At 42.4% G+C, this 25,608-nt stretch overlaps 1 protein-coding gene across 1 annotated transcript; it reads right to left on the bottom strand.

Moving 5' to 3' along the window:
* Nucleotides 1–292: 292 nt before the first annotated feature.
* LOC112249008 (muscarinic acetylcholine receptor M4-like) lies at nucleotides 293–17,985 on the bottom strand. The gene is made up of 2 exons (XM_024418562.2): nucleotides 17,588–17,985; nucleotides 293–3,752 (listed from the first exon to the last, which is right to left on the bottom strand). Exons 1-2 carry the CDS (start codon nucleotides 17,640–17,642, stop codon nucleotides 2,218–2,220), a joined length of 1,590 nt encoding a protein of 529 aa, XP_024274330.1. The 5' UTR covers nucleotides 17,643–17,985; the 3' UTR covers nucleotides 293–2,217.
* Between the last annotated feature and the right edge of the window lie 7,623 nt (nucleotides 17,986–25,608).

Here is a 25,608-nt window from a genome sequence, read left to right as displayed (position 1 = left end):
TTGTGGTGCCCTGATTTGTGCTGCTGTGTTTTGGCTCTGAGGGTCCTGCTGGATCTGGCACTCCCCTGGGCATTCAGCACGGCCATTAGCTCATACTGACTGTGTCACTGTTCGGTCACCGGCCCCAGCTCTCCTCCCATTGTCTCCAACAGATATCACTAACTGTCAATGTTAACTCTATATTCCATAGTATGACTGGTAATACTCGTAGTGTGCAAAATATATTCCATTAATACTGTATATTAAATCAGAACACATACTGTACATGTAAAATAATTTCAAAAACTATTCCAATGGTACACAATTTTTATTAAGCATTAGAAAAAGATACAATCCTCTGTACACTGTCTCTGGATGGTTGTTTTATGGGAGGCCCATATTACAGGAAACTGTGGTCATGTTTTACACTCTCCCGTACACCCCTTTTTTGGGGTCGCACCCAGCCTGTCATGCCAATGTTATATTCATTAATTAAAGACAGATTATTCATCAAGCTTTACCACCACAGTAATCACTCCATGATCATTTCAAAATCAGTTTTATATGGATGCACATCCGTAGCTGGTCATTTTACATTACAAGGTCACCAAGGTTTTCCCCACTACTCCCTACTTTGATGCATCTAGTGCTTTGTCAGAAGGTCCTTCTTTGAAAATGCATTGAACCAGTTAGATAAGCTAGTAATGTTACCCACATAATCATTGGTGTGATGAAAGTGATTATAGGCTGGGGAGGTACAAGCTGGACTTCACACGTTGTAATCCAACATGGAGAATAGTGACAAAGTTACAAATATAAGGGACTTAGTCACCAATGGCATTCAAAACAAAAACAACTGCTTAAATGTTTTCCCATAATTCCTGACTTTACATCAATTTAGAAATACACTCTCTTAATATCTCTTGCATATACATACAGTTATATATATATATATATATATATTTTATATTCAATTTGTAAAATTAGGTGTAAACCACAAACATAATACAAGAGAGGTACAAACATTCAGATATGAAATGCATGAGAGAAACTGCACTTTTTAGAGCATACAATGGCCTTCTATTTACACATTCTTAATTAGGCAGGAGATAACATAGAAAATATGTTTAATACTCTCGAGATAAGTATCCCCTATAAACAAGTGTTTGTTTTTTGTACCGGTAGTTCCATTCGCAGTGAAGGCTAAATACATTTTTAAAAACACTTTCATAATTGTGAATCTGGCAAAGAATTAAAGCTTTACCGTTGCCTGTGGGTGTTTCTCCTTGTAACGTAACAACAAGATACATTAATTGTTTGGAGCCAAACACTGGTTGTTAATTTATGCCATGGCCTTGTACTGCCATCAACAGTTTGTCACCTTTGAAGATCATCTTTGAGCAAAACAGATACATCAATATTTTGGTCAGTGGGAGGTGAATGGAAATGCATACTGTACTTTCAGGGGTAACAACTTATTTCAAGTCACCAGCAGTATTTTTGCAGTACTTGGACGTACGTGCAACTAGCCTTGAGGTTAGACAGTCTGCGACGACAAAGAATCCGTATCGTCTTTTTCTCTCCGTGTTATGACCACATATCACATTATGATAATGATTCACTGACGTGAGGGAGTGTCTCCATTTCCGCGAGGAGTTAATAACGCTCTCGATAATAAGGAGGAGGGAGAGGAGGAAATGGATAGTTGAATTAGACATCTCATGCTTGTTTCATTTTATACTGTTGTATAAAGGAAGATTTCCAAGCTCCTTTTTAAATGTGTCTTTTGCCGTACACCCAGACATGATGTAACACTGCCCTCAGTGTCTCTGGTTAGGTGGTGGTATCTTGGAGAGGTGTTGGCCTGGCCTTAGTCTACTGACATTCAGCTGGGCTTCTTGAAGATTGTAACCACATTTCAGTGGATACGAATTAGTCCTTGTTGGTCTTCACATCAAGGGTCCATAACTTTAGCTGATCTCAGATTCTTCATTTGAACGATCCTCACATTGGACTTCATATTTATACTGTATCATTTGGACATAGATATGATGTTACTATCTTCTGTGGCTAAGACATCTCAGAGGAGCATTGAGTGTGACATCATTTCATAAGCATGACTGAGGAGGAGGCTCCCTGTGGAGGCTCCCTCCTCCCCTCCTACTGTACCACTCAGCCCTCCAGATGTCTCAGTAATATTACCCCTCACCAGCCCTACTACTGTATGTATGCTCCAGCTCATCTTGTTCCAATATTCTTATACTGGCACATGAGGAGGTTCTTGAATGTCTTCTTGAAGGTGGCATTGCAGAGGGCGTAGCAGGCTGGGTTGATGGTGCTGTTGACGTAGCACAGCCAGTAGCCGATGGCCCACACAGTGTCTGGGACACAGGAGTGGCAGAAGGTGCTGATGAGCACCATGACATTGTACGGGGTCCATGTGAGGATGAAGGCAAGTAGGATGGCGAAGATGGTTTTGGTCACCTTCTTTTCCCTGGCTGCCATCTGGCGCTTCCTCTTCACCTGGCTGCGGGCAATACTGGCAAACTTGCGCGCCACCTTCCGGGGACGGTTGACTGGGATAGAGCGGCCCTCGCTCCCCTGGATGGGTGGCTGAATCTCGATGGCGGTAATGCACTCGTCACCAGCCTGCTTGGTTACAATCTTGATCTTGGACCATTTAGAGGTAGGGTTGAGTTTGACGGTTGCCGCTGCAGGTGCAGGTTCAGGTGCAGGAGCAGGACCTGGTGCAGGAGCAACACCAACCCCCACCCCGACAGTGGCTTCACTGTTGGCCCTCTCCTTGGCGTTTTTTGGGGCAATGCTGGCTGTGCTGGAGTCATTGGAACTCTCTTTCTCTTCTCGATTGACACTAGCGTCAGCCTTGGTGGAAACAACAGACTCATCAATCTTGCCATTCTTCACAGCTTCACCAGTGTTGCAGGACTCCAGACTGGGTTTGGGGGACTGGTTGTTGTTATTCTGTCTGTTAAGGATGTGGCTCTTGAGTGGGTTAGGTATCTTGAGGCCCTTCTTCTTTTTCTCAGCCTCAGGCTTCTGCTTGGACACCCGGCTGCGGCTGGCCAGAGAGATGTGGATGTAGAGCACCATCATGATGACCACAGGCAGGTAGAAGGCAGCGATGGCTGTGCCGAAGGTGACGGCAGGGTTGGAGAGAAACTGGATGTAGCACTCTCCTGGTGGAACCGTGCGCTCTCCAACAATAAACTGCCAGAACAGGATAGCAGGGGCCCAAAGAATGAAGGAGAGAACCCAGGCACCTGCAATCATCAGCCCAGCCATTTTGGTGGTCCTTCTGGCTGGATAACTCAGGGGCTTGGTGACACAGAAGTAGCGGTCAAAGCTAATAATAAGAAGGTTCATGACAGAAGCATTGCTCACCACGTAATCCAGGGCCAGCCACAAGTCACACGCTACAGGTCCCAGGGGCCAATAGCCCACAATGATGTAGACAGTGTAGAGGTTCATGGAGAACGCACCAATGATAAGGTCTGCACACGCCAGGCTAAACAGAAAGTAGTTGTTGACAGTCTGGAGATGCCGATTGACTTTAATGGAGAGCATCACCAGGATGTTGCCTGTGACAGTGACAAAGCTAAGGGAGCCTGTAACCAGGGCGATGAAGACCATCTCCACAGCTTTATAGGGGCTTCCCACCACCTCCTCCCCCGCCACACAGGTCTCATTGGTGCCAGAATCATTACAGCTGAGGTTGGCTGAGAAGACATCACTTGAAATGTTGCTCAAGGAGCCTGAAAAGGAAGCACAATGATAACAGTATGTTATTTCTGGATGCTTAGCACAAACCTCCCAACATATCCACTGTTGTGTAACATATTGCCCTCGGCGAAATGTTCTTCGCCAAGACATTTCATTCTTGAAATGTGATACACAGTATGAAAGTCTGAAGACATTATAAAGCGCATAGTACTATATGTTTTTACTTCCAAGTGAAGAATAGCCTGGTTGGGTTTTCATCCTTGGTTATGTGTTCTGGTTTTATGGGCATGTGCATATGCATATGCAAATGAGTATTTGCATTCCAAATTAGATATAGTAGTAAAGGTTTAAGCCGTTGACAACTTGAGCTATGCATGCCTGAGTTATTTTACAGATCCTTCAGTTTACCTAGCTCCTATGAACAAATTAGTAGACAAAAGGTTTATGACATGAACATGGGCCTGGACAGCATTCCTGGTAAATGGCCTTGGGTGAGGAGGGTTGGGTTCGTATTGCATTGCTCCTCAGTGATGTGTTCTCCCGCATGCTCTGTTCAGCTGTCTGTTCATTCAATAAGACATCACAGAGAACTAAATTAAGCACAGCACTAATCATCAACGTCTCTTTCTGGTCATTTAGATTGACCCAAAGGTTCATTATTTAAGCCTCTCTAAAACAGTTGAGATTCTAAGTACTTAAAGGTATTTTCCCCTTGCACACTAATGAAAAACAACAGATAGAAATACACCAGCCGGGCCTGCGATGTAACATTGACGTGTAAGAAAATGTGACACTGAGCTCAAATTATGCATAATTAGCCGACCATTAGCATTGAATAGTAATCCATTTCCTTTCTATCGCGGATAGCTATCTTTGTCAGCAATGGATCCCCCCCACATTAAATATTGAGGTACTGTGAATATAAAAGGCATTTCCCTAAGTGTCGTCATCATCGGCACAGCACCCCGATACTCCGCGGAAATGCTTAGTTGTCAGCCAACTGTAAATCTTTGTAATGCAAACAGAAAAGTTACAGGGGTAAGTCCTGACACAAGACACCTCCGCTGTACAATACTAGCTTGAGGAGGACATACTGTTGAAAGTGTAGCTGAGTCGGTCTCTGCTCTGTCTAGGGCTCTACTAAAGCACTATAGTTAACTATTCTCTTTGTGGTGTTGTAGTTTGGAAACCCAACTGTATAAAACATGATCAAATAATTCAAAAAACAACAACGGTCGAAATGCAAGGCAGGGCGTAGAACGACAAACAAACCCCATTCGATAAGAAGATCAAATTATACAAAACACTAGCTAACAACTTGCCATAATCCATATTACAACTATGTGCTACTGCAACATGTGTATGCCAGTATGTCTTTAGTAGAGCTGGATGGTGTGATTGTATGATTCCATTGAAAGGCTGCCCTCTAATGGCAAAGCAGTGTTTTGCTAGGGGATACAGGAGATCTTATCAATAATGATCAAAGATATGGCCCCTGTCTTTCAGTCGGAATATAGGATGTGAAATGCTGCTTCTAATGCTCTCTGCCTTCTGTTGTTGTATACTGCTCTGACCTCCAGAAGGTGGAACAGAGAATGAGGGGAGTCGGTCCATAACTGAGAGGCAGAAATCAAATGAAACCACCTCTGGTCATATCGTAGGTTTGTTCTTTTTCACTGTTCAGCCAACTTTGAAGTTAAAAATAACTCAGAGGGGATCAAACCAGTCTAAAATCCATACTCACTTGCGGGGCGGTGACTGAATAAATCATTCTTTTTGATTCCAGCCAGACAAAGATGGCGGCTGCTAACTTTAAAATTGCTCTTAGTTTCAGTATCTTGCAGTGTTCAGGAGTAGTGAACTACATGTAGTTCAACTAGTAATGTATCTACAATATGCAGTAGCTTGGTGGAAGTAGCTTGGTAGTGTTGCAGTAGTTAATTACTTTTTTGCCATGTAGCGGTGTCGCTAACTACTGGAACTACACACTACGTTTTTGCTAAATTAACTGAAAAAAGGGTTGAAGGGAAGAATTTCCTTTATTTTTCAGACCTGCGTAGTTCTCACTTGAAACATAGTTTTTGTGTTTAAATTACACATTCTGTTAACATCTGACTCCTGAGTGATCTGTTCTTGCAATTTGTATTTTAGATATGATGATCTTTCACGAAGTGGTTTGGATGTAGTGAACTACTTTTTCCAAAGTAACTTTAGTCAAGTAAACTATACATTATATACTATATACTATACTTTTGTATAGCTTAACTTTTTCTTGTGTGAAGTAATTGGTAGCTTTGTAAACTACATTCAGTGGCCAGTTTATTGGGTACACCACCCCATTCACGAAAATGGTTTGCTCCTACAGGCAGTGAGTCACGTTGCCATGGCTTGCTATATAAAGCCGGCAGACAGGCATCGAGGCATTAATTTACTGATCGATTAAACGTTAGAATGGGCAAAACGAGTGACTTAAGCAACTTTGAACGTGGTATAATCGTTGGTGCCAGGTGAGCCTGTTCCAGTATATCAGAAACGGCCTTCCTGGGCTTTTTGCGCACAACAGTGTCTAGTGTTTACAGAAAACGTTGCAACAATCAAAAAACATCCAGTCAGCGGCAGTCCAGTGGGCAAAAGCAACTTGTTGATGAGGGAGGTCCAAGGAGAATTGCAAGAATCATGCAAGCTAACAGGCTGGCCACAAACATGCAAATAACGGCACAGTACAACAGTACAACAGTACAACAGTGGTGTGCAGAATAGCATCTCGGGAACGCACAGCTCCTTGTCACGGATGGGCTATTGCAGCAGGCGACCACACCGGGTTCCAGTCCTATCAGCTAAAAACAAGAAGAAGCATCTCCAGTGGGTACGTGATCATCAACACTGAAAAATTGAGGGGTGGAAAAACATTGCCTGCCCCGGATCCTGTTGAGTCATGCTGATGAGTCAGGATTTTTTTTTTTTTTTTTTTTATTTTTTTATTTCACCTTTATTTAACCAGGTAGGCCAGTTGAGAACAAGTTCTCATTTGCAACTGCGACCTGGCCAAGATAAAGCATAGCAGTGTGAGCAGACAACACAGAGTTACACATGGAATAAACAATTAACAAGTCAATAACACAGTAGAAAACAAAGGGGGAGTCTATATACAATGTGTGCAAAAGGCATGAGGAGGTAGGCGAATAATTACAATTTTGCAGATTAACACTGGAGTGATAAATGATCAGATGGTCATGTACAGGTAGAGATATTGGTGTGCAAAAGAGCAAGTAAATAAATAAAAACAGTATGGGGATGAGGTAGGTGAAAATGGGTGGGCTATTTACCAATAGACTATGTACAGCAGCAGCGATCGGTTAGCTGCTCAGATAGCTGATGTTTGAAGTTGGTGAGGGAGATAAAAGTCTCCAACTTCAGCGATTTTTGCAATTCGTTCCAGTCACAGGCAGCAGAGTACTGGAACGAAAGGCGGCCAAATGAGGTGTTGGCTTTAGGGATGATCAGTGAGATACACCTGCTGGAGCGCGTGCTACGGATGGGTGTTGCCATCGTGACCAGTGAACTGAGATAAGGCGGAGCTTTACCTAGCATGGACTTGTAGATGACCTGGAGCCAGTGGGTCTGGCGACGAATATGTAACGAGGGCCAGCCGACTAGAGCATACAGGTCGCAGTGGTGGGTGGTATAAGGTGCTTTAGTGACAAAACGGATGGCACTGTGATAGACTGCATCCAGTTTGCTGAGTAGAGTGTTGGAAGCCATTTTGTAGATGACATCGCCGAAGTCGGGGATCGGAAGGATAGTCAGTTTTACTAGGGTAAGCTTGGCGGCGTGAGTGAAGGAGGCTTTGTTGCGGAATAGAAAGCCGACTCTTGATTTGATTTTCGATTGGAGATGTTTGATATGAGTCTGGAAGGAGAGTTTGCAGTCTAGCCAGACACCTAGGTACTTATAGATGTCCACATATTCAAGGTCGGAACCATCCAGGGTGGTGATGCTAGTCGGGCATGCGGGTGCAGGGCAGCGATCGGTTGAAAAGCATGCATTTGGTTTTACTAGCGTTTAAGAGCAGTTGGAGGCCACGGAAGGAGTGTTGTATGGCATTGAAGCTTGTTTGGAGGTTAGATAGCACAGTGTCCAATGACGGGCCGAAAGTATATAGAATGGTGTCGTCTGCGTAGAGGTGGATCAGGGAATCGCCCGCAGCAAGAGCAACATCATTGATATATACAGAGAAAAGAGTCGGCCCGAGAATTGAACCCTGTGGCACCCCCATAGAGACTGCCAGAGGACCGGACAGCATGCCCTCCGATTTGACACACTGAACTCTGTCTGCAAAGTAATTGGTGAACCAGGCAAGGCAGTCATCCGAAAAACCGAGGCTACTGAGTCTGCCGATAAGAATATGGTGATTGACAGAGTCGAAAGCTTTGGCAAGGTCAATGAAGACGGCTGCACAGTACTGTCTTTTATCGATGGCGGTTATGATATCGTTTAGTACCTTGAGTGTTGCTGAGGTGCACCCGTGACCGGCTCGGGAACCAGATTGCACAGCGGAGAAGGTACGGTGGGATTCGAGATGGTCAGTGACCTGTTTGTTGACTTGGCTTTCGAAGACCTTAGATAGGCAGGGCAGGATGGATATAGGTCTGTAACAGTTTGGGTCCAGGGTGTCTCCCCCTTTGAAGAGGGGGATGACTGCGGCAGCTTTCAATCCTTGGGGATCTCAGACGATATGAAAGAGAGGTTGAACAGGCTGGTAATAGGGGTTGCGACAATGGCGGCGGAAAGTTTCAGAAATAGGGGTCCAGATTGTCAAGCCCAGCTGATTTGTACGGGTCCAGGTTTTGCAGCTCTTTCAGAACATCTGCTATCTGGATTTGGGTAAAGGAGAACCTGGAGAGGCTTGGGCGAGGAGCTGCCGGGGGCAGAGCTGTTGGCCGAGGTTGGAGTAGCCAGGCGGAAGGCATGGCCAGCCGTTGAGAAATGCTTATTGAAGTTTTCGATAATCATGGATTTATCGGTGGTGACTGTGTTACCTAGTCTCAGTGCAGTGGGCAGCTGGGAGGAGGTGCTCTTGTTCTCCATGGACTTCACAGTGTCCCAGAACTTTTTGGAGTTGGAGCTACAGGATGCAAACTTCTGCCTGAAGAAGCTGGCCTTAGCTTTCCTGACTGACTGCGTGTATTGGTTCCGGACTTCCCTGAACAGTTGCATATCCCGGGGACTATTCGATGCTATTGCAGTCCGCCACAGGATGTTTTTGTGCTGGTCGAGGGCAGTCAGGTCTGGGGTGAACCAAGGACTGTATCTGTTCTTAGTTCTGCATTTTTTGAACGGAGCATGCTTATCTAAAATGGTGAGGAAGTTACTTTTAAAGAATGACCAGGCATCCTCAACCGACGGGATGAGGTCAATGTCCTTCCAGGATACCCGGGCCAGGTCGATTAGAAAGGCCTGCTCATTTGGTGTAAGCAGCATGAGCCCATGGCCCCATCCTGCATGGTGTCAGTAGTACAGGCTGGTGGTGTAATGGTGTGGGGAAGGTTTTCCTGGCACACTTTAGGTTTCTTAATACCAATAGAGCAACGTTAGAACGCCACACCTTGTAGAATCCATGCTCTGAAGAATTCAGGGTGTTCTGGAGGCAAAGGGTGGTACGACCTGGAACTAGATGGGTGTACCTAATAAACTATTTTAGAGAGGCTTCCCCAACACTGGTATCTTGGCTGAACACATTTGTGTGAGGTTTGTGTTTTTACCTCCCTTCAAGCTCTGGAAATGTGAACCTCTTGACAACATGGTCCCAAAAGTCTGTCTGTGAGGGATTCCTCAAATAAAGGAATGTGTTTAGTTAACTGAAATGAATGATGTAAAAATGTACCTCTGTTAAGTGGGGAGCTAATAGAGTTTACATCCCTCACAGCCACCCAGCTTAAGGTGAACAGTGACTTGGCTTTTTTCAGATGTGAATAACTGAGCCTACTGATCGAGGTTCTACTGTTCAGGTGTAAAATGGTGTAAGCATAGAAGGATTTCAGGGGAGTATCCATAATTAAACAGACATCTTTTATGTATTTCAGTCCCTGTCAAGGGATTATGCAATTAGAAAGAAATAGTTAAATATACAGTAGATAGGTGATTTTTTTACAGTATAAAATCTCAGAATTACTGTTCCTGGCTCTAGCAATGTCTGTGATATCCTTGTGTCTAGCAAGAGAAAAGCAGATGCACTCCACTTGAAAGCCCTCAATGCCAAAATTGCTAAAACACAGTCGCCACGGGCCAGATACTGTTATTAGGCGTTTTGGTCTTTGATGCTGCAGGTAAAATACTATATTTTATCAAATACAGGTACATATACATAACAGGTCATTCATCTCAGTGATTTTATATCAGTTTCTAATAAGTTTGATCCAGTTCCTGTTCGACCAATATCAAGAAGTTTTCTACTTTAAAGACAACGGCTCACTATATAGAGTTGAAGTCGGAAGTTTACATACACCTTAGCCAAATACATTTAAACTCAGTTTTTCACAATTCCTGACATTTAATCCTAGTAAAAATTCCCTGTCTTGGGTCAGTTAGGATCACCACTTTATTTTAAGAATGTGAAATGGGAAATTACTCCTACCAAACTTTACAGTCGGCACTATGCATTTGGACAGGTAGCGTTCTCCGGCCTAAACCGAGATTCGTCTGTTGGACTGCCAGATAGCGAAGCGTGATTCATAACTCTAGAGAACATGTTTCCACTGCGCCAGATTCCAATGGCGGCAAGCTTCACACCACTCCAGCCGATGCTTGGCATTGCGCATTGTGATCTTAGGCTTGTGTGCGGCTGCTTGGCCATGGAAACCCATTTCATCAAGCTCCCGATGAACAGTTATTGCGCTGATGTTGCTTCCAGATGCAGTTTGGAACTCAGTAGTGAGTGTTGTTTTTTACATGCTATGCGCTTCAGCACACCGCGGTCCCATTCTGTGAGTTTGTGTGGCCTACCAGTTTGCGGCTGAGCCGTTGTTGCTCCTAGACGTTTCCACTTCACAATAACAGGACTTAACAGTTGACCAGGGCAGCTCTAGCAGGGCATAAATTTGACAAACTGACTTGTTGGAAAGGTGTCAGCCTATGATGGTGCCACGATGAATGTCACTGAGCTCTTCAGTACGGGCCATTCTACTGCCAATGTTTATCTATGGAGATTGTATGTCTGTGTGCTAGATTTTATACACCTGTCAGCAACGAGTGTGGCTGAAATTGCCGAATCCACTCATTTGAACGTGTGTCCACATACTTTTGGCAACGTGATACTTTTTGGGTAAGTATTTCCCAAGAGAAAGCTATATGCCTATACCGTAGTTATCCAGACTGTTACGGTTCCAGAACCCCGGATAGATATTTCTCTACATAACTTGCCAAAGCTGAACAGCAGGATGCCACAAACAGCAGATGCTGCTGACAAATACTTCCATTCATTAATCAGGAGTTCAAACAAGGACTATAGTCACTATTTAGCCAAATAGGATTACTCCATCTTCTGAGACACTTTCATTTTTATGATGGATTTGAGAGTAGAATATTAATCCTTGTATGCAGTATCGTCTAATAAACATAACGTTGAACACAGAGACTAAACTAAGGCCTAAATAAAGACTAAACCAGGGGATTAGGGCAATCACATGCAGAAAATCAACAACGAAACTATACGTCATATGCACTGGGCTGTTATGCATTTCAGGCATAGGTTAATCAAGCTATTCTTGGGTGAGCCTACTTTAAAAACAGTTGTAGCAAGAACACATTGTCGTTGTCTACATCTACAGCAATTAAGGTAATGCTAGCAAACAGTATGTGCAGGAATCATGCTCTCTTGCATTGGTCTTCTGAACTATTGAGACGACACAACAGGGACAGCCTCTCAAACCCTGTAAGGCAAAACTGGCCCATGGGTGGTTTGAGTTTAAAAAAATATATATATATATATTTTGGGGAAAAAAGATCTCAATTGACATTTAAATAACTAAAACCAAATCAAAACTGTGTAGAAATGATAATGGACCCGCATTTATCATCTCTTCACTCTGTCCAGCTTACTAACAGTCATCGAAACAAAAACTAGAGAGTCAAGGAGCATCCAAAATCCCTAAAGTGATGGATAGAGAAATATTTTTTGCACATTTTGATGGAGATGGATTATAATACATTTTAAGTGCGGATGCGGCCAGTGGGGCAAATGAGTTTGAAACCCCTGCTCTAAGGGTACATTTTGATGGGAACACACTCTGAGCTCTAAACATTAGGGAGGGCCTAATAATAATGCTAAATATAGGATGCATGGCTCAGTGAACATCCCCTCTGCATGCTGTAGGGATCCTCTTCTGTGCTGTAAGCTGCTTGATATGGTACATGCTCTACCTTTGATTCCCTTTATTCTCATTATCCAGGCTTTCATGCTGTGCCATGTAACTACCTGCAGAGAAACATCACTGCCACTGGCATAACTCTGCCGGGCCATCAGGAATGTCCTGGGCTTGTTAACGAGAATGTCAAACATAGTTACTGTGTTCATTACCAAATAAACGTATATTTAAGAATTATGCGAAACTTCTGATGGTGTGGTTAAAAGATGATTTAGTGAAAGAGAGAGAAAGAGAAAGAGAAAGAGAGAGCGAGACAGATAGAGGAAAAGAGGAAGGTAAAGTCTGTATGTCATGTCCATATGTCATGTTGACATACATCATTCAAAGACATGTACTGTATATGTGATTATTAACTCTCTAATCTAACTCATTTTTATGACAAGGTGGCTGTTTCCAGTCGCTTGAACAATCTTTCAAATTCTTGACATGTTCTGGATTGACTGACCTTCACGTCTTAAAGTAATGATGGACTATTGCTATTTGAGCTGTTCTTGCTATAATATGGACTTGGTCTTTTACCAAATAGGGCTAACTTCTGTCTACCACTTCTGTATACCTTGTCACAACACAACTGATTGGCTCAATCTCATTAAGAAGGAAAGAAACTCCACAACTTAACTTTTAGTAAGGCACACCTATTAATTGAAATACATTCCAAGTGACTACCTCATGAAGCTGGTTGAGAGAATGCCAAGAGTGTGCAAAGCTGTCATCAAGGTAAAGGGTGGCTACGAAAATATATTTTGGTTACTACATGATTCCATACAGTACGTGTTATTTCAGCATTTTGATTTCTTCACTAGTATTCTACAATGTTGAAAATAGTACAAATAAAGACAAACCCTTGAATGAGTAGGTGTGTCCAAACTTTTGACTAGTACTGTACATGTTTTAGTTCAGTTACAGCCTTGACTGGCTGTTCTCCCTCCGACTTTAGTGTGGATTGTGTCTTTGTCACAGCCCCTGTGCCAACATGCAACAACAATGCGTTAATTAAATCTGATCTTAGTTATAATGTCAGTAGCTACTGTGGCTTTGATGAGAGAGGATGCTATAAATAGAGGATGTGGCTACAAACAGGTGTTGCGCAACGCTGATAGGCAACTGCTGACATTACAATAAGAGCCCTGCTTTCTTCAATTAAACCGTATGTAATTAAAGCTGCTGCTGCTGTAGCACAGCAGCATTATGAATAATGAGGCCCTTCTATGACATAGCAATGGACATAAACTTCGTACTACTGTAGCTCTGAAATAAAGATCAAATATATGAGAGGGAGAGGAAGAGAACGAGAGAGAGGTGATCACATACCATAGAATAGTGTAGTTATTGCTAACCATTGTCTTGTAATAATCGGTATCATGGAGGGAACTAGTGCTGAGCCATTAGTGCTTTTTGAGGTTGGTTCAGTTTTGGTTCGTTATTACAAAATAATCACCGTCTTTGATGTTTTTCAACATTACATGCATTATGAAATAATGACATTACAAATATTTTAGAGCTTTTTAATGAAAATTCCAAAGCCAAGAATAGTGAACATTCAATTGCCAAAATGTTCCATTGTCTCTGTCAGGTCCACATTGGCTAGACATCAATAGAAAATGAAATTATACAATATTATTTTTCATTCCTTTAAAGTCACAATCTCATCTCTGCTCAGGCAGTAGTAGCCAGCCAGACAACCATCTAACGGTATCTCTGTGCTTCCCATACTGTACAGTCTTTGAGTCATCCTATTTAGCTAGGCTAGCTGGTTAGCTGTCTAGCTAGTAGCTGTTTAAGTATGCTGCAGAGCTGTCTTACGAAATCACTTGACTAGATATTCAAATAATGTTTCAACTTAAACTAGGTACACCGGCAGGAGACTACAGTAGCTGCTGTAGCTGACTACAGTAGCTGATGTACCATAACGTTGGATACCAACTGCAGATAAACCTCACAGAAGACGAAGACACAGGCGGGAGGCGGGGGTGACACCACTCGCTAGCTAGGACACCCGCAGACAGTAATCCTTCGCCCTTGCCTGCCGAACACTGCTTTCCCACAGTTCTGTTAACTTTACGGCGAGGGCAGGCGCTTGGCAGGCTGGGGCGAAGGACACTATGTAGTAGCTAGCCAGCTAACTAGGACGCCGGTACACAGGTGAGAGGTGGGGTGTCCTTCGCCCCCACCTGCCAATCACTGCATTCCCGCAGTTCTGTTAACGTTACGGTGAGGTTACGGTGAGGTTGTCTGTGTCTCTTTATTCGTTACATCCCTTCCTCACAACGTTGATAGAGGGGCGCATTGGTGGCTGGTATATCTGTTGCATCTGCTATCCAACGAATCAACGTAATTTGTCAATGTATTGTGACATGTAAAATAAATTGGATTTGAAAACAGTAATCAACAAAATGTTATTTTGAGGGTGAAATTTCCACCACAGGATTATATCATCATGGTAACCACATTTCGGCATTGACAAACCTTACATAAAATATGTTGAATTTCCACCGTTAAAACAATGTCAGATCTTCAATGTTATTTCCACTATCAACATTTTTTTATACAATAATTAGCCTAAAGTTAAAGCTATTTTAGAAACGAATGTAAAATTCAAACTTAAAATGACTAACACATCCATGTCCACATTTACATTTTGAGATTTCTGTGACTATAAATGTCTTCTTATGTAATTATATTTTTAAAAGTGTGCATGTTCAAGATTGCATGCATAGGTCCTCGCAGGTCTGTGGCAATCTTCACATTTGCTGTAATAATCTGTGCAGATTCTTGAACGGCATTGATCACTTGCACCATAGACTTGTAATGCAATCTCAACTGAAATCCAGGTGATTTGGTTCTGCTATTATATGAAGCACAGGGATAACACATTAAATCAACAAAATATCTAACATTGTATTCCCATTTGAACTTTGTTGTGCTTTTAAATGGTTGAAAGCATAGTGATAAACATTTGAAATTCAACTAACTTTTGGCTATATTTTTGAGCTGGTGAATATAGGTTGTAATCTCATTAATCAAGTTCTCAACCAAATATTCCCCAACTGTCCATGTTGAAATGTCTCGTGAAATCTAAACCCTAGGAAAGATGATCCATATCTCCCTGAGTCAGAGCTGACTGAATTCCTGGAGCTCATGAATCTGAGAGGGCATGGAATGTGTCCCCTAGGCATCGCTCTACACCCTGGCCTGTGTGTTAACTCATCCAGCCCAGTCTATGCCCGTTTGTGCCAGTGTGAAACATCTGTGCCCAGCGTTGGCACACAGCGGTGCTGCAGCAGATTCCGTCCTAAAACTAGGTTATGAAGCAGGCAGACAGGGAGGGGAGTATTGGAGTTAATATGGGGGTTGGGTGTAGCATATGACCCCATTAAAGGAGGAAATGTGTACACTACATTATCTCTCTGACTATAGTGTATACCTATGGAATTTATTTTGGGCTAAGCTAATTTCACCCTAGTAAACATCCTAAATAGGTTCCACACATGCCCTAAATGATTGAAATTCGGTAGTTGACTTTACTTTGACTCTTTCCCAGAGAACAGGCAGTCAATTCAAGAACTATACTAAAATTACAAACCAATAATCGAAAAAAAAGGGAATTTATTTTCAATGACTTCTCAGTAAACTGAAAAGTAGAAGCTATTTCTGAAATTTGATTCAAATCACTTCCTGACTTGACTGCATTCAATTCGAATTGAGCGGCTTACTTTGAGCCCAACCCTGGTAGAAAAGGCGTAGCCCTGACCAGGGGGTGGGGCAAGGGGATGGCCAAAAGAGCATCACAGATCTCTCAGCCTCTCATGCTCAATTAGCAAAATGGCTCCCTAATTGATGTATCTGGGTTGAAGGACAATGGCTTGCCTGACCCCATCCACAATCTGTCCCGTGCAGTTAATATCAGACCAGCTGAAAGTGTCCACCACGCCAAATGCAGCCACACACAACAGCCATGGACCAAAACAGGGACAGGATTAGAACCCAGCACACCAAAAAAAAAAAAAAAAAAAAAACACACTCCACTCCTAGATTGTCACTAGATTGAGTCATAAAGAGGACTACTGCTGTCCCAGCTGTGAGAAATTTGTTGAGCTCTGGGTGTCTGCCTGTGTGCGCTGCTGCCACTGATGATTGTAGAGGGGACACAAATCCTGACAGTCGGGATGCTCATTTCCGAGGGGCTGCAGGGAGAGCTTTGCATCTCAATGAGGTTCAGGCATTTCCCTGCACCAAAAGCCGCCTTCAGCAAGTTTTAAACAGTTTAAAGCGGGTCTGTGCATCTGTGATGCAAATGTCAACATTGTACAATGTTTATATCAACTTTATCTTAGACTACAGATTGCATCTGTTAGATGTAAATTAACATCAGCTCAGTTTTTGCTTTGTGAGCTTTGGTTGAACTGGGGTTCCCTATAAAATCAGCTATGATCTAGAAACCTCAGCACCCCCAAAATGAAAAAAATAAATGCATTCATTCAACAACAGCAATGAGTCGGACATTTTAATGGAAGCAGAGAGAGAGCCCAAAATGGAGAAGCAAGTGTCACGCATTAATAATGTTGACATGAACTTCCTCAGAACCAGAAGCATACACCTCTCATAATTGGCCTGAACTCCAGTGGTCAAATATACACCCAATTAACTCATCAAATTATCTGAAGAGCGCTGTGAAATAATAGTTTGGTTCCATCTTACGTTCCATTCTTTCATTAGAACAACACTTTAAGCAATTGTGTCTGAGATTTCAAACTTCATAATCTACGACTACTTAAACTGTTAGTTATACAAACACCACGAACGTAAGATGAAGATCACCAGTTAGTACACATTTTATCTTTTTTTTAGATAAGGACATATAGGCTACAGTTTATTTACGTCAAGTCGGACCGTCTTTTAAAATTGTTTAGCCTCATATATATAGCCCACTAAAACATCACGTCGATAGGACCACAACATATTGAAAAACATGTTTTTATTTATTTTTATTTGTGCACATGGCAAGGGTTTTTCTATAATAGCCTAACCCAAAGACTGCTTACTCAGATATCACAGCCGAACCATACGAATTGATCTAGCGCACCTAGTTGCGCGATCTTTTCTCAGTCACTTTGATGTGCTATCAAATGGTGGACATCATTAAGGGGTGACACGGTGGTATTTCTGAGAACAATTAATGTAGTTGATTCCGTTATTGCTAATACATCTGCAAATAGTCTATCCTTTGGGATTCTAAAATAATGTTCGTGATAACTCGGGGACAGGTTGTTTGAACAGCCTTCATTTGCAAAAGTGGATTTTTCAGAATGCACACATAGTTTAAAACCTACAGACTATATTGTTTGCAGGGGAGTTCGATTTCCTCCACTTTCTGTCTAATAGCCCATCTTTCCCATTTGTTGTATTTCAAATGCGAAAAGTGCATTATAAATATGATAACTTACTGTTTAAGTTCCAGGGCGCAAGCCCACCAGCTCCAGTGCTGTTAGTGGGATTCATGTTGCATGTTTAGATGGTACTCAACCAGGCAAAAATCCCTCTCTCAATCTTACTGTAAGACGTTTTTCCTGAAGGATAGAGATGACGATGTCCCAATGTTGTGCGATATCATAATAATTGGCACATATTGGATAACATCATGCATTTTCATGTCAGAATGTCTTTCGGCAGGTACCAGAGAGAGCCTTGATAAGGAGAGTACAATTCCAAGTGACTGGTGACCGAAACGCCCCGAGCTGAGGTGTGCAAGTCTCTCTCGAAAAAGGCAGTTCAGACTCCGGCAGATGTGCCCTCATCTGTGAGAGACTGATTTTTTTTCTCCAAGTTTGCATGCTCACAGACAACGAGAGAACGGACTGTTAATGATGTCATGCAAGTCTAACCAATCACCTGAAGGCCTAGTGTTATTCCTTTTCGCTCAATCTTCTGTTTTCCGAACTGAAAACGGGTGTAGAGGGCTCCAGTTAAAATGTAATTTTTTTTTCCTGAGAACAGATCTAACTAAATTGTGTATTATGATCTAAAATGGTTGCCTATATTTGGTCATTTCTTCGAAGTGGTGTAAAAATAGTTGTGGATTAGTGGTCCAGTGCTGTGTTAGATGTTTGTTGCAAACTGTCTGATTTATTTGCTCTTTAGCCTCGTCTAGGTATTTCAGTGCTTTTGACAATGTAGCCTTGTAAGAAAAAGCTAACTCAATCTCTTGAAAAACGTTAGCTAATACGTGCAGTGACAGTTTGACGATATCAGGTACTTCAAATAACCAAGAAAGATAACAGGATGATGTCGTTATAGAACAGGCGCGCCATCCAGTTTTCAGCACCATGGCCAGCTCCCTTGTAAATTGAGTTTACGTGCTTCAAGGAACACACCAAGACTATGCTACTGTGTTAAACTCATACATACAGTTAACTTCCAAAATAAAGGAAATACCAAAATAAAGTGTCTTAATACGGCGTTGGGCCACCACGAGCCGCCAGAACAGCTTCAATGCGCCTTGGCATAGATTATACCTACATGTGTCTGGAACTGTATTGGAGGGGTGCAACACCATTCTTCCACAATACATTCGATCTTTTGGTGTTTTGTTGATGGTGCTGGAAAACGCTGTCTCAGGCGCCACTCCAGAATCTCCTATAAGTGTTCAATTGTGTTGACACCTGGTGACTGACACACACACACACACACACACACACACACACACACACACACACACACACACACACACACACACACACACACACACACACACACACACACACACACACACACACACACACACACACACACACACACACACACACTTACTTTAAACCTGAGATCTCTTCTTCTAGCCATGGTTGCCAAAATAATTGGCAACTGGGAATTTTAGACATTACTCTAAGCATGATGAGATGTTAGGAACCACACCTGTGTGGAAGCACCCCACTGGGCACAAACTGGTTGAATCAACGTAGTTTCAAGATAATTTGCCGACATATTGTGACGTGGAATCTGCGTGGAAAATACGTTGGATTTGAAAAAAGTCATCAGCATAAACTGTTGTTTTGAGTGTGAAATATCGACCACAGGAATATGTCGTCATGGTCAATATTGACAAACCTTGTATAAAATATGTTGAATTTGTACATGTAAAACAACATCAGATCTTCAACTTTATTTCCACTGTCAAAAAATATATATAGTGCCTTCAGAAAGTATCCATATACCCTTGACTTTTCCCACATGTTGTTATGTTACTGTCTAAATATGAAATTGATTACATTTATATTTGTCATTGGCCTATACACAAAATCTCAAAGTGCAATTGTTTTTCAATTTTTTTACAAATGAATTACATATTACAAGATGAACTGTCTTGTGTCAATAAGCAATTCACTTTTGTCCTGACTACCAAGTGTTATTTTTGGGGCAAATCCAATACAACACATTACTGAGTACCCCTTTCCATATATTCAAGAATAGTGGTGGCTGCATCATGTTATGGGTATACTAGTAATCAATAAGAACTGGGGAGTTTTTCAGGGTAAAAATGAAATGGAATGGAGCTAAGCACATTCATCCTAGAGGAAAATCTGGTTCAGTCTGCTTTCCACCAGACACTGGGAGATGGATTTACCTTTCAGCAGGACAATAACCTAAAGCACAAGGCCAAATCTACACTGGAGTTGCTTACCAAGAAGACAGTGAAAGTTACTGAGTGGCCGAGTTACAGCTTTGACTTAAATCTGCTTGAAAATCTATGGCAAGACTTGAAAATCGTTGTCTTGCAATGATCCACAACCAATTTGACAGAGCTTGAAGAAAATAATGGGTAAATAAAGTACAATCCATGTGTGCAAAGATGTACAGAGAGAGACTTAGAGACTTACCCAGAAATACTCACAGCTGTAAACACTGCCAAATGTGATTCTATTGACTCAGGGGTGTGAATTCTTATGTAAATGAGACATTTCTGTATTTAACTTTCAATACATTTACAAACATTTCTAAAAACAAGTTGTCACTTTGGCATTATGGGGTATTGCATGTATATGGGTGAGAGAGAAAAAAATGTAATCAATTTTGAATCCAGGCTGTAACACAACAAAATGTGGAATAGGTCAAGAGGTATGAATACTTTCTGAAGGCTGGGCAGCACCTCTTACTGGAGCAATGATCTATCTACAGCTACCCTTTGGTCTCTCATCCAGGGTTTTAACCAAGCCCTGCATAGCTATGATTTTTGTTACGGACTATTACCAATGTGCTATCGTAACAATGATTGTTGAGAGATCTCCACTTAAAAACTAAATAGATTCAGTGTTGCTATCAAAGTTATTCCAAAGGGTAGGTCTAAAGGGGACAAATGAAATGTGAACATACTTTATCACTCATCTCATCCATTATGCTATTTATACTTACACGTAACTGCCAAAATAAAGGAAACACCAACATAAAGTGTCTTAATAGGGCATTGGGCCACCATGAGTCAGAACAGCTGGTGGTGGAAAACGCTGCCTCAGGCGCCACTCCAGAATCTCCTATAAGTGTTGAAATCTGGTGACTGAGACAAACACATGGCATATGGTTTACATTGTTTTCATGCTCATCAAACCATTCAGTGATCACTCGTGCCCTGTGGATGGTGGCATTGTCCTCCTATGGGGGCATAGCCATGTTAGAATAAAAAATGGCCTCACCAGCATTTTTATACATGACCCGAAGCATGATGCGATGTTAATTGCTTAAGGAACCACACCTATGTGGAAGAACCTGCTTTCAATATACTTTGTATCCCGCTATTCCATTATTTTGGAAGTTACCGGTATATTGCATTTACAAAGTTCTTAACAGCTATTGCTTCAATTCATCCTAGGATTCAACTTGAAATAGACATCAATATCGACATTTGAAGAAGATGTATCTTCTGCTTGGATAGTTCCATCTGTGCCACTGACTTAGTAGGGCTTTAATTTAAGTTTGTCTACAAATTAATAATTGATATGTTGGATTCACGTCTCAATCTCAACCAAAAATCAAAGGTAAAGAACAGGACTAAATCAAATCAAAGTTTATTTGAAGTGCATTTAAAGTTTGATTCGATTTAGTCCTATTCTTTAACTTTGATTTTTGGTTGAGATGGAGACGGGTATCCAACATATTGTATGAATGATTCATTGGTAGACAAACTGGAAGTAAAAGCCAGACTAAGGCTTGATTCAATCCATATCGCGGAAGATCCAATTTCCAATTAAGCCAACGTACTGTATGTAGCCTTTACCGTGAATGCGGTCTCCGCGAACCCAGGAACATTGTCTTTAAATGTCAAATTACCTATAATGTGGATTTTCCGCCATACTTCTGCGATACGAATTGAATCCTGTTACATCTGCTCCTGTCCTCTACTGCTCATCCTGTGTCTTCTTGACCTGACGCCACTCCCCCAGTGCGCACACTCGTCTCTCTCTCTCTCTCTCTCTCTCTCTCTCTCTCTCTCTCTCTCTCTCTCTCTCTCTCTCTCTCTCTCTCTCTCTCTCTCTCTCTCTCTCTCTCTCTCTCTCTCTCTCTCTCTCTCTCTCTCTCTCTCTCTCTCTCTCTCTCTCTCTCTCTCTCTCTCTCTCTCTCTCTCTCTCTCTCTCTCTCTCTCTCTCTCTCTCATATTGTGTTTGCAGAGACAGGTGTGCTGGAGTCAGAGCAGATCCCTACCAGCTACAACCTGTTCCATGATCAAGACCCCTACTACAGTTTTTCTCAATTGCTAAAACACTAAAAACCCATTGGCTGAACAAAGTTCTCAGTTGCCTGGACTCATTTAGTTAATTATGCAGTCTGTTGTCAATACCTTAAACCATTTCACATGGTAAAACACAATTTGCAGATCTCACTTAGACTTTTCAGCAAAACTCTAAACACATTCTTATTCTCAAAACACAATCTGCACTCTAATGCACATGTCATCCATACTGGTAAACACAAGTGGCAACAATCAAATACAAATAGAGAACACATGTCATTGATTGAACACAACCTCTCAAAATTGATTTAACCTGTTTCAAATGATGTGACACAACCAATATAAGCCAGTTCAGAGAGCAAACAGGCTGTTGAAGGTGGGAAGGAGAAAGTTTGAGAATGGATAGAAGAAACAATGCGAGAGGATGAGGACGAGTGCGTATAAGAGGTGGGCGACGAGGAGGAAGAAGAAGAGGAGGAGGAGGAGGGCAAGAAAGAGGAAGAGGAGGACGAAGAGGAAGAGGAAGACAAAGAGTGGAAATATCTGATGAAATTCGAGCAACAGTTATAGACCATGTTCATGTCCATGGACTGACAATGAGGGAAGCAAGACTTTCGGAAGCCGATTTTCTGTGTCCACCATAGTAAGGACATTCAGAGAAGAGAACAGGTACAGTATACTACTGTATTTTTGTAATTGCAAATTTACTGTACTACACTATATGCAGCTGTTTCAATAGACATTTGTAAAGTTAATCACTGTATGTATTGTACTGCATGAATATGTTTTGTAACTGCACAACTACTTTTTGTAGAATTGCAAGGTTGCCACATGCAGGTGGAAGGACAGCTATATTCACTCGGGAGCAAGAGGCCATTATAGTTGGCATGATCCTTCAAGATAATGCAATACAACTCAGAGAAATCCAGGAATGAGTGATACAAGACAACACACACTTCCAGGGAATCGACAGTGTGAGCATACTATGTATGCTATGTATAGTATGTAAACTAACACATACTATGTGAATGACATTACTCTTCAGTACATACAATGTATGTGAATCAGAAGCCTAATTGTACTCTACAGTATAGCACTGTCTCTGTACGACTTACAAAATCCTACATACAGTATATTGTATTTCTACACAGACAATATTTGACTTAGAATCCTTGGACAGACCCCATGAGTTCATCTTTGAAGCCTGCTTCATCGACAATCTAACAAAGAGGAGAAGGAGAGGCCGAAACATGATTGGACAGCTGGCCATTGTTGAAGTCCCTGGTCAACGAGCTGGCAATGTCACAATCTGTGCTGCTATCAGAAACCATGGTGTTCTACATCACCATGTTACACTCGGGCCATATAACACCCAGCACCTTCTAAGATGTATTGCCAATCTAAGAGATATTTTATTTGAGCAGCAGGTTCAAGAGCAGCAGAGTCAAGAGCTAAATGAGAATCCCATTCCCACCTATGTGATAGTGTGGGACAATGTCAGTTTCCACTTAGCTGCTCAGGTAAGGGAATGGTTTAACATCAATGGGCAGTTTATGAACTTGTACCTCCCTCCATACTCGCCTTTCCTGAATCTGATTTAGGAGTTTTTCTCCTCTTGGAGAGTGTATGATAGACAACCCTACACCAGAGTAAATCTGCTGCAAGCCATGGATTTAGCCTGTGGTGATTTGGGGGGGAATTATGTCAGGGCTGGATACGGCACACGAGGCTTCTTCCCCCTTGCCTCAGGAGGGACAATATTGCTTGCGATGTCGAGGAAGTGCTCTGGCCTGACCCAGCCCAAAGACAAGAAGAAGCACATTGATCACATGTTTACTCCTTTGATTTTTGTCCCTTTTAGTATTGTATACTCTAGTACAGTGCATTGTAGGCTGTATACTGTACAATGGACAAATTGTATGGCCCTGAACATTTATTAACAGTACTGACTGCTCAATAGACTTTGACTGGTTGCAGATTCATATCAACAAAGAACAAGAATTACAGTATCACAGAGACAAAGGACAAGTTTGTGAGATGCAGGGTACAGTACTGTAAAAATAGGGCTACAAGGAGGAGGAAGAACAAAAAACAAAATTGCAAAGAGCAAAGCAGAGTAGTAATTTCTGATCAATTTTGAGCTACTATGATAGAACATGTTTTTGTTCATCAAATGTACTTCTCCCTGAGAATTGTATGTTTTGAACAATGTGTTTTCTATTTTTCGGTGTATTGTTTACTGACTGCTTGAGAGTGTATATCATTTTGATCACTTTGTTTATGATTTGAGAGCAGTGTTTTATTTTGAACACAGGTAAAACTGTTTTGAGGCGAATGTTTTATTTTGCAAGAGGAGTCAGAGGTTATGTAAATAGTGCTTGAAGATAAGGTTTTGTGTTTAATGTTTTCAGGAAATGGAGCAAGGTTTCAGAAATAGTGTTTTAGCAGTTGAGAAACTGTAATACTCAGCCCTGCCACCTCCAGCACTGCCCGATCGTATCCTCGGCTCAGGCAGTCTGTGTTTTAGCCATTGGCTCATGAATAGATCCTGTTTTCATGTTGTGCCTGGTTTCCCTTGCCTGACGCTGTTTTCTCTCCACTCTGACTCTGGTCTCTGTCTCCAGACCCATGCCTCCAACACCGGGGTAGGTGCTGTTCTGTCTCAACGTTCACCCTCTGATCAGAAGGTCCACCCATGTGCATTCTTCTCCTGCAAGCTCTCACCTGAACCTCTTGGCAGTGAAGCTAGCTGTTGAGGAATGGCATCACTGGCTGGAGGGCTCGGTTCTCGCCATTGTGTTGACGTACCACAAAAACCTGTCCTACATTCAGACCGCCAAACATCTGAACTCCCGGCAGGCCAGGTGGGCATTGTTCTTTGGGAGATTCAACTTCACACTCACTTATCGCCCCGGATCTAGGAATACCAAGCCTGATGCCCTCTCCCGCCAGTTTACCACCGACAACACAGGTTCCGAGCCAGAGACCATTGTGCCATCCACCTGCATCGTTGCCGCCATCTCCTGGGAGATCGAGTCCCATATTCGCAAGGCTCAGCATAAATTACCTGACCCAGGTAACAGTCCTAGAAAGGCTCTGCTTGTTCCAGATTCAGTTCACTCTGAAGTTCTTCAGTGGGCCCATTCTACTCACCTCACCTGTCACCTTGGTATGAACCGGACTCTTGCGTTCCTGCATCAGCACTTTTGGTGGCCCACTATGCAGAGAGATGTCCGTGAGTTCGTTTCGGCCTGCTCGGTCTGTGCCCGGAAAAAACCTCCACTAAACCCACTTCCGGTCTGCTTCGCCCTCTTCCCATACCCAGTCGTACCTGGTCACACATAGCTCTGGATTTCGTCACTGGCCTTCCCCCATCTAACGGTAACTCAGTCATCCTAACCATTAGACAGATTTTCCAAGGCGGCTCACTTCATTCCCCTCACCAAGCTTCCATCCTCCAGTGAGACTGCGGACCCGCTGGTGTCCCATGTGTTTCGGCTCCATGGCATTCCTACTGACATCGTTTTTCGACAGGGGACCCCAGTTCACATACCAGGTATGGAGATCCTTCTGTTCAGCACTTGGCATTAATGTTAGTCTTTCGTCTGGATATCACCCCCTGACCAACGGCCAGACTGAATGGGCCAACCAGGAGATGGAGACTGCCCTATGCTGCGTGACTTTGGCTAACCCTTCCTCATGGAGTGCTCAGCTACCCTGGGTGGAATATGCCCACAACACCCTCATCAA

This window comes from Oncorhynchus tshawytscha, linkage group LG04 (assembly GCF_018296145.1).
Source record: "Oncorhynchus tshawytscha isolate Ot180627B linkage group LG04, Otsh_v2.0, whole genome shotgun sequence".
NCBI classification, from domain to species: domain Eukaryota; kingdom Metazoa; phylum Chordata; class Actinopteri; order Salmoniformes; family Salmonidae; genus Oncorhynchus; species Oncorhynchus tshawytscha.
Note: the sequence above shows the minus strand (reverse complement) of the source record. Positions and strands in the feature narration are given on the sequence as shown.

Bases quoted from the DNA above. Each gene is read 5' to 3' on its own strand.
- LOC112249008 (XM_024418562.2), bottom strand. From the start codon at position 17,642: ATGAATCCCACTAACAGCACTGGAGCTGGTGGGCTTGCGCCCTGGAAC. The intron at 3,753-17,587 runs GTAAGTTATCAT...CTTCCTTTTCAG, and splicing joins TGCGCCCTGGAACTTAAACA to GCTCCTTGAGCAACATTTCA.